The 14384-nt window shown below is 40.9% G+C and overlaps 1 protein-coding gene across 7 annotated transcripts in view; it reads right to left on the minus strand.

Moving 5' to 3' along the window:
- Positions 1-14384, minus strand: part of col5a3a (collagen, type V, alpha 3a) — a 50768-nt gene that overhangs the window by 19726 nt on the left and 16658 nt on the right. For 2 of the 7 annotated variants that reach the window (XM_044180658.1, XM_044180662.1), the window contains 21 exons: positions 12141-12263; positions 10261-10668; positions 9291-9410; positions 9075-9191; positions 8913-8966; positions 8761-8802; positions 8228-8290; positions 6392-6466; positions 6111-6194; positions 5888-5944; positions 5522-5575; positions 5375-5428; positions 5193-5246; positions 4530-4583; positions 4223-4276; positions 3643-3687; positions 2295-2348; positions 2059-2103; positions 1754-1807; positions 832-876; positions 405-458 (listed from right to left, as the gene is read on the minus strand). In XM_044180658.1, coding sequence (XP_044036593.1) covers positions 405-458; positions 832-876; positions 1754-1807; positions 2059-2103; positions 2295-2348; positions 3643-3687; positions 4223-4276; positions 4530-4583; positions 5193-5246; positions 5375-5428; positions 5522-5575; positions 5888-5944; positions 6111-6194; positions 6392-6466; positions 8228-8290; positions 8761-8802; positions 8913-8966; positions 9075-9191; positions 9291-9410; positions 10261-10668; positions 12141-12263 — 1710 coding nt within the window. The remainder of the gene's footprint in view (positions 1-404; positions 459-831; positions 877-1753; positions 1808-2058; positions 2104-2294; positions 2349-3642; positions 3688-4222; positions 4277-4529; positions 4584-5192; positions 5247-5374; positions 5429-5521; positions 5576-5887; positions 5945-6110; positions 6195-6391; positions 6467-8227; positions 8291-8760; positions 8803-8912; positions 8967-9074; positions 9192-9290; positions 9411-10260; positions 10669-12140; positions 12264-14384) is intronic. The other 5 variants (XM_044180661.1, XM_044180659.1, XM_044180660.1 and 2 more) reach the window with 5 other exon arrangements.

Raw genomic sequence — 14384 nt, forward strand, 5'->3', positions numbered from 1 at the left:
CAAAGTTTGTTTGGTTGTATTTATTGTTTGTATAGCATTATGTGAGCTTTTATTTGGAATATTCTCTACTGGAGGTACAAAATCCTATACTGTAAAGGCTGGCCATCTGGGTCTAGTCCCTGTTGGATAATTGAGGAAGACGCAGTCATTATGTGGTATATATAGGTTTTTGCTTGTATTTAGTTATGTATGTCTGTATGTTTTTACACATTCTGTAAAAAAAAAAAAAAAAAAAAACTGTACCAAAATGCATTGCTTGACTAAAGTGCAGATTCTAAATCAGTTGATGTTGCAGAGTTATCATTCGCATTCAGTTGTTTTGTCACTTGAGCACTGAGTTGACTGATGAAGTAACAGCACTACATTTTCTATGCATGCATTTATGTGTGTCTGTGTGTACTTACGGGAGGGCCATCAATGCCTGGTAGTCCCTGCATGCCTTGTTTCCCCAGGGGACCCTGTATAGGACAGACAGAGGTATGAATACTGGAGTTGAGCTTTAGATATGATATAGCACCTTGACTTATGCCACATTTCCCACTTTGCTGCTCCTCTACCAAACATATTGTGTTTATGACTAAGTCCACTTTTTATTTTATTTTTATCAGTCTAGCCTCATGATGTGCACCAGCCAAGGCCGTCCCTAGTGTCTGTTATGCCTGTGTGTTTCTTGTGTATTGATTTCCTGTCTAGCCCTGTCTTGTCTGAATGGGAGCCAGTAGCGGTTGGGTCATACTCTCCAGCTCAACTGGCCTCCCGTGGGTATGTGATGACAGGGGTCACAAGATCACAGCTTTAATTCTGAAATTAAGTGTGAGACATGCTACCTACCTTCTCTCCTGGCAATCCAATGGGACCCTGAGGACCAGGCAAGCCCTGGACCAGAACAAAGCATCAATCAGGTTGAGGTTAAGTTGAGGTTTTGCTCAGAGTCTGTGTCTGTGCATGTGTGCATGTGGTATGTGTGTATGAAAGAGTCATGAACAGTATGTGTGGGTGTCCTTGTGTGAGCTGGGGGGTTGGATTGTTGGCATGCTGGAAAATCAAAAATATGATAAAATCTTCTTTATGTAACTGTAATGTCTCTGACGACATCTCAAAATTCAATTTTATTGCTGTGGGGTGAAAATCTTGTATCTCCAAAAACATTATTTTTATCAGGTCATAAAAACAGCCTTGTATTCTGAATACATTTTAATGTCATGCAATTTGATTGTGAAAAGGTTTTATATACCCAAAAGGCCAGAGAATTTTCTAAACTATAGAAGAGCAAGTATACCTTCAGTTGAAGTAACAATATAAATACCATCAGAAACAGGAAGTTTTTATGTCACAAAAATTTGCGGGATGACCGCCGCTCAACCTGGCTAAATCTTTGCTAAGGTGCTGGAAGCGTCAATGAGTCCAAACTGATAGAAAAGATTTCCGCACACTTAGATCTATGCAGCGTTTCACTTTATTTTAAGCTTTTGGTCTATCAGAGCATACGCTCTGATAAAGGTCTGATAGACCGAAAGCTTAAAATAAAGTGAAACACTGCATAGATCTAAGTGTGCGGAAATCTCTTCTATCAGCATGTCACAAAAATTAAAAAAAGATGAAGTGTCAGTTTGAGCAAGAGAGAGCAAATGTGTTTATGCAACTGTGATTGCAAGTAATTGTATATATTTGATCTATATGACTTGAATAAATGTATAGGATATGTAATGAGTGGATTAACTCTCATAGCGACAGGACAGTTTTGCTACAGTACCTGTACTCCTGGATTTCCTTGTTGACCTGGGGGCCCTATCTCTCCAGGTGGGCCCTGACAACAAGAAACACTGGTAGTCACACACTCTGCCTCTATATGATCTTTGTCATAAGTTCATCATCACATGACTGGTTAACAGGTTCATTAGAAGGCCACACTAAGCCACTCTGGCTGATGTTTCTGTAGCTGAGATCGATTTCCCGCATATTTCCATATAACTATTATACATACATTATAGTCATCAGTGGTATATAACGGCAGTTATGGGGATTCAATAATGTGTTTATGAAGGTAGCAGGACTGACCAGGTTGCCCTTTGACCCTTGTACGCCATCTGTTCCACCAATACCCTGACAAAAATGCAAACATACAAGATGTCAGAAAATCATGTATGAAATGTCAAACTTTGATCAAAAAAAGAGACAGTTTAAAAGCTTCCTTATTGAGTGGCATATTTATGATTCCATGAACTAGAGGACCTTTTATAGAGTTGAAGGGACTGAATAGCTCTGATTCTGTAATCAAGGCAATGTTGACTTACCGGCCGGCCAGGTGGGCCAGGTGGCCCCCTTGGTCCAACAAGACCCCGAGGACCCTGGAGACAAAACACAGCAAATAGTCAGCATCTAACCTGCATTCATGATGAGACGGAGTGAGTGTGGAATACTAATCATAAATCAGAACTAAGGTGTGAGAGAGAGAGAGAGAGAGAGAGAGAGAGAGAGAGAGAGAGAGAGAGGAACAGGGAGAGACAGATCATATATTTTAGTGTGTATGTGTGTGTGTGCACGAATCTGGTTTTGTATGTGGTAGCCACGGAGACTGCACTAGCCTGTGTTTGCGTGAGTGTGTTTGTGTGCCCTGTTTTTGTCAGCCTCCCTCTTTGTAGGCTGGCCAAGCCACCTGTTCCAAAGCCACATCTGTGATCTCCTGGGAAGTGATTGATATGGAAATATAATCATTCAGGCCAGGATTTTATCTCTTCCCTCTCCGACTCTCTCTCTTTCCTCTCTCCATCTCTCTTATCTATACCACCACCAACCAAAATTCTGTTTCTCGCATTTGTCTCTCGCTGTCTCACTTTTCCCATCGCTCCCTCTCTCTCATCAAAACAGCCAATTCCTCTCCTTTCCTGTATCTTTGTAGTTTAACACATCGTTCCTAATAGTTCTTATGGCACTCTCTTTCTTCCTGCACTGGGTGATCCATTTAGAGGGACAGAGCCCTGCTGAGTCCCAACCTCACCTACTGGGAGAAAGATAGAGTATGAGTCATAACCAATCAACCAGCGTTCACCACAGAGATACACAGAAAAAATGACAGCGTCTACAACGGTGCTCTCAAGATCTTTGTGGACTCTCAGTGATCCAAAGTTACTTTGCAGGTAGTATTACTGTGAAAGATTTTGAATATACTAGTATGCTATGCCATTGTACATTTTTGTGATCAAACTGCATGCCTTTTGCCAGTGACCTTTTCTCTCTTAATGCTAGGGTGAACACTGAGGCAATACTAATAAGGTTTGACCGTCCTAGTTTTTTATAGTTGTTGTATATTGTAAAATATTGTGCAGTGTTTCTACGTATGTACAATATGAGCGGTAGATTTTGTACTTTTGTAAGTTCTTCTGGAACATTTTGGCTGAAACTTCTGCTGGAGCTTTAATTCAGTGATCTCCCACAATGCCCTCAGGGTTTGTTGTAGAAATCATTTTTTCCTGTGATTGTGCACTAAGAAAACGGTTTTTGTGTTAGCATATTTCTGATAACCCAAAGCACAGGCTTGATATAGTATTTTTAAGAGAACCAATAAACATGAAATAGTTTGATGTAGAGGTATGTGTGTGCATTTTGAGGGAGTATTATATCCTTCCAGATGTGATTACTCACAGGTTCGCCTGGTTGCCCTCTTGGCCCCACAGGTCCATCAGATCCCTAAAATAACAAAGATGGAAACAGGTTCAACACATAAATCTCATACACCTCTCTGAGTCAACCTCAGGCGTGGATACATTTATATCCCCACAGACATAATCTGTGAAAATAGCTCATTAAAGAAATTCACTGCCTGACAGATAAGGCTCAACTATCTTCGAGCAAAGACTAATAGACCGCTCTCTCAAACTTCACCCGCCTGCCTGCATGGATAGATACTATCTTGACAGAGCTTCTATCTTTCATATTTTCAGTTTTGTGTCAGGGATGCACTGCATAGCTTTCATGTCTTTTGCAAACCTTGATACTGAATGAACTCAAGCCAGCATAGCAGAATTAAAAAATTAATTTCAGTAAAGCCTGCTTTGATCTGTGGTGCTTTACCATCTAAATGGGTTGTAGAATTGATTAATTGATCTGGAAAGGTTTTCCCTTTTAACCTTGCATGATGGAAAAAAAGAAAAACAAAAACAAAGCACTGCTGCAGGATGTCTTTTCGGTCGCAAGTAAATTCTGCAAAGTACTGTGCACTCACCTTTTCTCCTGGCTCTCCAACAGGCCCATGAGGACCAGGCTTTCCTCTGTCCCCCTACAAGATAAAAACATTAGCCACAATCCTCAAGATACTTAGGACTGTTCTGTTCATAGCAGAGCAGCATCAAGCAGATGCTTTTTAGTGTACACTGGCATCACAGAAATCACAACAATCATCATGATCATAATATGCAAATAAACATCTGCCATATGATGTGTAAGGTATTCATGCATGCCATGCTGGCGTGTTAGTGTCTGAATGACTAAATGAATACAGTGACAATGTTAAGTTACCAAACCTAACTCACTCTGTGTCCCTTGTTTCCTGGGAGACCTGGCAGGCCGTCAAAACCCCTGTCACCCTGAAAAGTAATGGAGAAGCAAGTGCATTAAACCCTGAAACACACACATACGGTAATGTGTAAACATTAGCAGAATTGTACTGAAAGTCTCCCCTGGCAGAGCCTCCCATCTGCTCTGAGTATGTGTTGGGAAGAGGGAGCTTTCAGATTAGCTGTAGGTCTGCTAAAATGCTGCTTTGACTGATAAAGACTCTGCTGTTCTGTCAGACCCGGCATCAAGGGAGCCTGATTTATTTACTAAGCTCTTCCTGCAGCTGTTAGGTATTGAGTTGCCTCGTTGTCAATGCATATAAAAAGCTGTGGGCTGCTGGATACCTAAAGTCTTACACTTGCAAGTGGAGATAGTTTGTTATCGTACAAGACCTTGCTGTCTAAACACGTGTGGTATTGTTGTGTTAATGGAAACAGGAAACTGAAGTAATGGGAACACCAAACACCAAACATTGGTAATATGGTCTAATAACTGGCAATGTAGCATTCACAGAACTATTAACCTCAGCTAGTATCCACATATGCAGTAAGAATGTAAACAAAAACTCAAACAAAAAATCTGTGGGTTGTTGATTATCACTACTGCAATACAGTGCAGTGAGATCTCAAAGAGCTTACCTTAGAGCCTGTTTCACCTGGAGCTCCACGACCTCCATCCACTCCTGCACGCCCCTACAAGATACACAATCCAGTTAAAATAGGTTTTGCTTTATAGTACATCAGGCACAGTATACTTTTAACACAAGCTGCAGATACAGAGGTTTTCAGTGTGGAAACCTGCAATACTCAAGATATCGCACCATCTTTCCTGGCTTTCCATTAATTCCTGGAGGGCCTTGCAACCCATGTGGTCCCTATATGAGAAAAAAGAGAGCAAGACAAATGGAAAAATGTGTAAATAGTGTAGTGGAGCTAGTAGTGAGGTAAAAAATAATGTCAGGTCTTACAGGAGGGCCACTGTCTCCGATGTCTCCTTTGAACCCAGTGGGACCTGGAACACCCTGCAAAATAAACAGAAGAATTCAGTAAAGCATGACATGATGTGGGGGGGGGGGAATTCAACTCTTCACTGAAATTTAGCACCAAACAAACAAAATACAAATGAGCTAAGAACAAATCATCTTAAAAAATGTGCTCATTTTTGCAACCCTGCAGTGATTTCACAATTTGAACACAATGAGCATGCACAATGATGAGGTTAGGATGGAAAGGAGAGAGTAGAGCTTGTGCCTGGTCAGACAGAATGTGAAGTTGAGGTAAAAGGTTGCAGGAGCCCTTCAGGTATGATGGTCAAGGTCAGAGGAGCTCCTTACCAGTGGGCCTGGTCGACCTGTAAGACCCATTGGACCTGGAGGTCCCTTCAGTGACAGCTGGAAGAAAAACACAACTGGGTGGTTGATACGCTGCATAAGGTACCTTTTGACTTTTAATATGCAATGAATTGGTCTTCATACAGCATAAAATGATAACGTTAACAGTCACTGATGTTATAATATGTCATCATGACATCAAAGTATGGGTTTTTGTGAAGTGCACCTTGGTCTGCTGCAGGATAGCCTGTGCCTGCGCCTCCTGGGGAGACACCACTGGTCCCTTCTGGGAATCACCTCCATACTGGAACTGGAGAGAATGAAAAAGAGGAATCAGCTCCCACTACAGGATTCCCCGAATGTAAATGAAGTTCAATCACACAGCCCCCCCTTGTGGTCATGCCACTACTCCACACTGGGAAAAGGTGTGCTCTGTGTGTGTGTGTGTGTCTGTGTGTGTTTGTGTGTGCATGAGCAAGCAAGCATGAGTGTGCTTTAAGGTCTTACTGGTAGCATCAACAGGGTTCCTGGAGGACCTGGAATTCCATCAACTCCAGCAAGACCAGGACGTCCTGGGGGACCCTGAAAAGAGAGGACGGGGAAAGGGATAAGCATTGGCTACTGTGCGTATGGTGTGTGTGCCATACGCAGCCCTGTAATCTAAACACTGTAGAAACCTTTGCTCTGTTTCCACAAAGCATGTCACACACACACACAACTTTATCTTCTGTTTACACACTGTAAATATCAATTTAACAAGTCGTTTAAAGGTGGGGTAAGCGATTCTAATCCAATACACGGTTCGCTAGCTGTCTGTTCAGTGTGTGCGCTGAAAAAAAATCTGGTGTTTGTACACAGCCTTGGTTCTGTAAATGGGAAACAAACAAAGAGGCTCGGATGAGTCACACAACACTATTCCAGCCATAATTTGTGTGTCAGGTAATGTTAAATGACTTGCCCACGGACATCCAGCTTACTTTCTAGTTTGCCAAGACATGCTGTTGTTGTGATGTTAGCTATAGTAGCAGGAGAGTTGTGAGTATCGCTGTCTGGAGCTGGTTTGTGTGTATATGTTTAATTATCTTAACTCATTTGTGAACATTTTTAATTTTTTCCAATATAGATATATACTTGTGTATATATACTTGTGTAATAATCCTGAATATGCAATAAAATTTGTTGTCAAGGTGGGTTCTAGTAAGCCATACAGCAGGCTTATGATTTTCTACCTGAAGCATTAAATGTCTACATGATGTTCCTATAACTATTACATAAAGTCTTAAAGACATGAGCTAATTCATTTGTGTCAATCACTGGTGGACAGGTTTAAGTGTGTTATACAGTATCATGCTGCAGCAAGAACAAAAGAGTTCTTTCTTTATGCCTCTGGATCCTTCACATGTAATACTTACGATGCCTGTGTTTCAAGAGGACCTGGAGGCTATTACTGCTTTTAAATTATACCATACAAAGGCATCATGTATTAAAGCATGTATTTAATAAATAAATTGCACAGAAGTGGTTATTTTTTTTACACAATAGGTTACAATTAACTTATGGTGTTACATTTACACTAGACTGAATAATCATATAAATGAATGTTAGCATTATTTATAAACTTTCATAAGGGCAAGACACAGTATATATAATACATAAAGAAGGAGTATAGTCCTTTGTTTCAGTGACTTTTTAGAGTAAAATATGATGGTGATTCGTATTCATGTATTTTTATTGCCATGGCTAAAGAGATTATTTGTAGATATATTGTATTTGTTAATCCATTCCTCACTTATTGGTATCAGTGTCAGATTCAGATATATCCACCATCTCTTCAGATGTCATCTTATGAAATAAAATATAGCTTTGTTTGTTATGTGGGCTGACCCTGAACTATACACAACTACTAAAAACGCGTGCAATGACGATGCAATGCAACGACTGCAATTGTAAGCAGTGGGGATTTGCATGATAATAAACTGCCATCAACATATTTGCAAAGCAAAATAATAAAAACCATCAACAACTGGAAAATGACATCTGTCAGTGTATGTGTGTGTATGTGAGTGTGTTCCATTGGGATGAATCATGGACAAATACACTTATTCAAGCAATCACAAACACACATACACACACAAAAGAAAATCAGGTCAAACATGTGTGAGTCAACATCAGTCCCTGGCGTCCAGCAGGTTCAGCTCAGGACTGAACCAGGACATAGTGATCCCATGGACATGTTTTAATGTGAGGTCACAGTTGAACCCATAGCTTTGTCCCACGGGTGAAGGGGTCAACTGGGGTCAAACTAACCCAGTGAGCTCAGATCCAGGCCTAAGCCAAACTCACCAATTCACCAGGATCTCCCCTGGGTCCTGGAGGGCCTGTTGGTCCAGCTGGGCCAGCGAGGCCCTGTGGAGGACACATTCACAGCACTCAAACAAACGTTAAAGAACATTGCCATACTGTGGCTTGGTTTTCAACAAAATGATATTCTTCTTCTACAACATATTCTTACTGACTAAATGGTTGACAATACTCTTACTCATACTTTTTATTTCTTTATGTAGTTTTGAATCAGAATCTTTTAGCTTCTTTGTAATGATGCACTTTTAGTGGTCACTTCGTTATGTGTTAATAGATGTATACAAAATATTATCAAACAGTCTCACAAAGTGCCATCTTGCATTGCATTGTAGTGCAGAGGTGAATTTTTGGTGGACAAAAAAAAAACGATTTTCCTTTTTCGAAAACACCACAGTTGCATCCTGATGGCTAGAATCCAAAATTCTCAACATTTTGCACCACATCTGGAGAGTTCCTGCTTATGTTACATTATGCCACATCCTGTACAATTACAGAGACAAGACACTGTCGCTTACCTCTGGCCCTGGTAGACCTGGGGGTCCTTCCACTAATGTACCCTAGAAACAAGCACAGATAGAATGAAATGTACATTAGGTGAGTATTAACTAATTCCCATGCTCATAACTAAAGCTACTAGACTATTCATTGAATGCCTCTAGCAGCCTACCGGTTCTATAATAGCTGGCTCTCCCTTCTGGCCTTTCTCTGCTCTGAGGCTAGCCTGAGGAGGAGACACAGATGAATAGATGTGGATTGTTAGAAATCACTTGACACAGGCAATTGAAGATGTGACCACTCACTTGATGTATGAGTTCACTTTGAGATTTACCTCTCCATCCCACGTCTCTGCTCTTTCGCGCTCTGCAAAGTCAAAGCCGTCCTCATATGTTTCATACTCTTCATACTCTGACTCTGTGTCATTCTTGTAATCTTCATATTCAAGAATCTGTTAAGCAATGAAAAACTCCATTAGTGATAGGTGTAGTGAATACCAAAATAACCTTTCAGTGTTTCTGTGCTGAGGTTTTTGTTTTTTTTATAATACCTCATATTCAGTAACATTTGGGCCCACTGTTACCGTGGAAACTGAGAGATCATCATAGAGGTCTCCATAAAGGTCATCTCCATACCCCTCCACCACTGGTTTCTTCACTGGCTTGCCCTCCTGTAGGCCAACACATGGGCTTAAATGAGTCATAGCAAAGATGAACTTCTCATTAGCACCCAGTGCTTTCAAGTAAAGGCATATTTTGTAATGTACAACATGAGTGTTAGCAAAACAGGTGGAATTCTGCAAATGTGTTGATTATCCGGGTTACAGGTTGACAGGTGTGCAGTTAATTACAATGCTAGTAGAGTGTAATTAGCTGATGGATGACATCAGATTCATGTGGCAGCATGGCAGAGACTGCAACAGCTGCAGAAACAGCGTGAGCATGAAAAATTGTGCTAATGAAAATCAGCAAATAATAAACATGAAGGAGACATACAGAAACCTTCCTTGTCTGTTGCTGTGGAAAGTTAAAAATTGATTGGATTAAAAAAAAAAGATATGCAGTTGTGGCGTTTTGATAACAGCATGTGCTGTATGATTTAAATGATTTAGATGGTACACAATATTCACCGTGAATGAACTGTAAACCCAATACTAATTCTGTAGGTTTTGCGTCAGGAAGACATATACTGTATGTACCATGAATACCGTGCTTTTTGGATATATGGTATGCATGTACTACTGCACGTTCCACAAAAACACACACACAGCCAGAAGGCATAAAGTGAGATCATCAAAAAATTCAAATTTAAGATGCATTCTCCATGTTTTCTGGTAGGGATGTAGAGTAAGTGATGATTAGGATGGTGCTGGTTAGTGGTGGTGGTGGTGGTGGTGGTAAGCAACTGTAGAGGAAAAAGGTGCTCTCTATGGTTAGGAGGTATTAGGGAAGTGATCAGTTAGAACTGCAAATGGCAGGAGGGGGTTGGGGTGGAGAGCATCTACAGGTAAACGTGTCTACCTCCTCAGTAACCTTTGATTCAGGCAATGCACTGGGCACCACAGCGGGGGCCTCAGTTGTAGAGTCAGGTTCATGTGTGGGCATCTCCATGAGGGTCTTGTCAAAGACTTCAGTGGGGATGACAGTGTCTAGGGTGCTCTTAATTTCTGGCAACTCAGTGGTCTGAAAAGGTTCTTGGGATAGATACTCAAGCAGTGTTGTAGACACTCTGAGGAATCCATCCTCGAGACCGTCCTCTTCATGTTTTTTCTTTCTGGATCCCTTTTTGCCCTTGCCTTTGCGTTTGCCTTTAGAGCCCTTGTCCCTCTTCTTTTTGTTCTTTTTGCCTTTCCTGTCCTTTTTGGAGTGCTCCTTTGGCTCATCTGGCTGGTCACTTTGCATCAAGACATCAGACCCAAGTTGGGAGTTCTTTTATGAAAAAAGGAACGCAAGATGAGGGCACAGGCAGAGGATAGAGAAAAAACAAAAACTGTTGTCAATAAAAATACAATAAATGAAATAGCCTGCAACAGCAAAGCAATGCATACAGATCCTGTGACACACCCTTATAGTGTCAAACACCTACCTTGACTCCCACTGAGCTTGTAAAAACCTAAAGCAAAAATTAAATGAGAAGGGACAAACAAATGTAGAGTCGTGTCAAAGCAGAAGGTATATTTGCTAGTGTGGTCAGGGGTCACCCTATTTATGATCCTACAGAGGTGCTAATTCTTAGTGTGCTTTGGCAAGTGAGCAAATATGGGTTGTGTCATCCTCCACAGTGATGTCCATCGCATGTCAGTGATTTGAATGGCCTCTGCCTGAAAAAGTTGCTGAAGGCCCAGTCTATGAAAGACATCAGTGATGTGATTTAGATCCACTGGTAAACAAGGTCAGTGTGTAAGGGAGAATGATGGGAAGTAGGTCAGTGGGGTGACAGATGTTGACATGTTCTGGATTCAGAGCTCATTGCTCAGCTGTAGTTCTATAAAAGCCAGCTGGATGGCTATTGAAATGGCCTCGCATTACCATTAATGAACCATCTCTGGAGCATTATCAATGACCGGGTGCACAAATTTGCATGCAGACACACGTGTGCACGCACATGAGTGTGTGCACGTGGCATACACCTAAAAAATAGACATACACATAAATAAGACATTTAAGTGTTCAGTTAAAACTGTGTATACCTTGAACCCCAGACACACACACACATTCACATCTCTCTGCCTCTATTCCTCTGGCTGCCTCCTTCCTCCTTATCTCTATGTTTCACACACCACCAAAGAAATATACAGTAATTCATATCCATGATTGATTGAATTTTTATGCACGTCTTGAGGAGGGGAAGAGCTATTATATCATGTTTGAGTTATCGGCTCCTGGCTCTATGTATGTGTGTATCCCTTGCCAAATGAACACCTGACCTTAAGAATGCTCTACTGCTGGCTGCATTTGAAAGAAGACACTTCTCATTTGACTGATGGCCTATTCTGTCTTAATTTCTCAAGTCTCTTCTTCAAGCACTCAGTACGTTTGCACTGTACTCAGACCTCGTCTTGGCTAGGGCTGTTGTCTGCTTGTAAATCAAAAGAGTCTTAGTGAAACATAGGTCTATTGCTAGGCATGCTTGTGCTCCTTTTACTGGCTGACTGTGAAGCAAGGGTAAGCCCACTTTAGCAGCCAGAAGGACCTGATAATGTGCTAGACGTAGAAGCTCATCATATTGTTTAAAACGTTTTATAAAACACAGAAAATGTGAAAATCAAATCAAATTTGTGTTCAAATAAAAATGCAAGCCATGTCTCTGCAGCTAAAGCTATACTTCATCGTATCAACTGTATGAAGATTTGCGTAGGTTTTTCCAGTAGGCATTGCCTCCTGTTGGTGGCAGTACTGACCTCCTGCAGGTCCAGGGCTTGGCTGTTGTAGGGTAAACCAAAATCACAGTCTGGTATGTAGTTTACACAGTAGTTGACAGCGGCCTGGGGGTCCTCCAGAATCAGTAGTTGCTGAATATCTCCCTGAAATAAACCAGAAAGCAGACAGAAGGATAGACAACAAGTGTCGTGTTATAAAACCAGGCATACAGTAGAAGCAGTATCATCTCACTGGAGCACTGACATAAACACACAGCAGCTGCTACTGCACGGTGTAGAGATATTCCAAGGATCTGACCCTGTAACAATACACTATCATACCACAGGCACTATGAGAACAACAAAACTGGCTGCATACCTGGATGTAAAGTGCAATACAGTAGCATCATCAAACTGTCACTACTGGTAAAATTCCTACTGACTATTGCTTCGCTGTGTTCTCATACCTCCAGGAGGGGCCTGATTGTGTACACAGTGGTCAAATAGCACTTTCTCACCACCTTGTCAGGACCTTTCACTTACCATCCCGCCCTGGAGGCATAGCCAGTGTGTATACACAAGCATGCACCGAGACAGCACTGCTGGACCCTGTAGCACTAAACCCAGAGCCTCTGTTGGCTTTAATGGCCTTACACTCAACATCCTCTTGTCTTCTATCCACATTATATTATTACATAATGCTTTGTATTACTGAAATAACTAGTCAATTAATTGTCAATTGACATATTAAAGCCCAAGTTTGTCAATTATCAAGTAAAATACCAAACACAATGGTTTACAAATGTTATATGTTACTAAAAATAAATATTATTAGTCAAATCGGCTTAAATTAATTTTGATGGGCATTTGTCATTTTGACATTTTATAGGTTGAATAAGATTTTTTTTTTAAATATCCAAAAGATGAATTGATAGTGAAAAGAACTGTGAGCTGCAGTGCTAATTCTCTCTGAGACACAAGTCAAAGAGTAATTCAATATAAACAAAATGCAGGCATCCCCGTGGCACAGTGTGCGCATCTATGTAACTGACGTTTTCCGGGGACAGCTGGGCAGCCATTTGTAATAAACCAAGTCAGATTAACTGCTTGATGTTGTGGTATTTATAGTCCCATTGTAATCTCTTTAGGTTTTAGAGGCCAGAGGTGAAATAAATCAAAACATATCACTTCTCCGTTACCTGCCACCAGTTCATATATCTTCTAATACCTTCTAATTAACGTTCTCAAGGGCTGAGTGCTTTCAGTTTCGGTTCTGCTGTAAACTTGACCTGTTCAAGTGCGCTTGGCCTATCCAGCTTTGAATCTATTATCAAGACCCATGGTCCTGCATCTCATCATGACTCCTCCCAACCTAGGGAGCTCTTAAAAGCACCTGTTTCTTATATACCTGTTTTATGTAATAGCAGGTTTCATGCTCCCTGTGCTTTTAATAGCCATGTTTCTAATACTCATGTTTCAAATGGTTTTTACAAAACATTGTAGACAACACAAGTCATAGAAACACATGTAACTTAATTACTTTAAATCCAACCCCCACTCTTGGTCACTCTGTTAACTTTGGTCTGCTCAATTATATGATCCCTCTCCAACAAATCTTTTAAACCTGTCTTAATGTTGGTGATTCTGCACCCCTGATAGAATCCTTACGCCCCAATGTCTCCTTTGTCAACCGGCTCAGGTTAACTGGTAGAGGGGGTTGACTTTCAGTTGATTATAATAACAAATTTAATTTTGGATTTTGAATTTGATTGCTCACTCATCTGCTTGGGTGACTTGAGTCATTGTGTTTCTCTATTAGAGGAAACCTTAAAACTCCCCCAAAACAGTTTTCTGCTTTCTCGTCTCTCTCTCTTCTCTCCTTCTGTCGCTTTCAGCAGGTATTTCTACCTACGGAGCTGGATCTGTGATTGTTTGCCACTTGCTGCTCCCGTGTTCCTGCTCGACAACTGCTACTACAGTTGTTATTATTAGTCTTATTACTATTACTATCATTCCTATTATTATTACTTTATTAATATTACCACTACCATTACATCATTACAATTACATCATTAATATTTTAAAATTCTAGGTGGAATTTGCATTGTGATCCCCCCCAACCGGCAGTGGCGCATGAGTTTGGTTCTGTCCGAGGTTTCTGCCTCTTTTCCTTGCCACTGTCGCCAAGTGCTTGCTCATGGAGGAATTTGTTGGGTCTCTGTAAATAATATTATAAAGAGTACGGTCTAGACCTGCTCTATAGGAAAAGCGCAATGAGATAACTTC

Source organism: Siniperca chuatsi, linkage group LG21 (genome assembly GCF_020085105.1).
Source record: "Siniperca chuatsi isolate FFG_IHB_CAS linkage group LG21, ASM2008510v1, whole genome shotgun sequence".
NCBI classification, from domain to species: Eukaryota; Metazoa; Chordata; class Actinopteri; order Centrarchiformes; family Sinipercidae; genus Siniperca; species Siniperca chuatsi.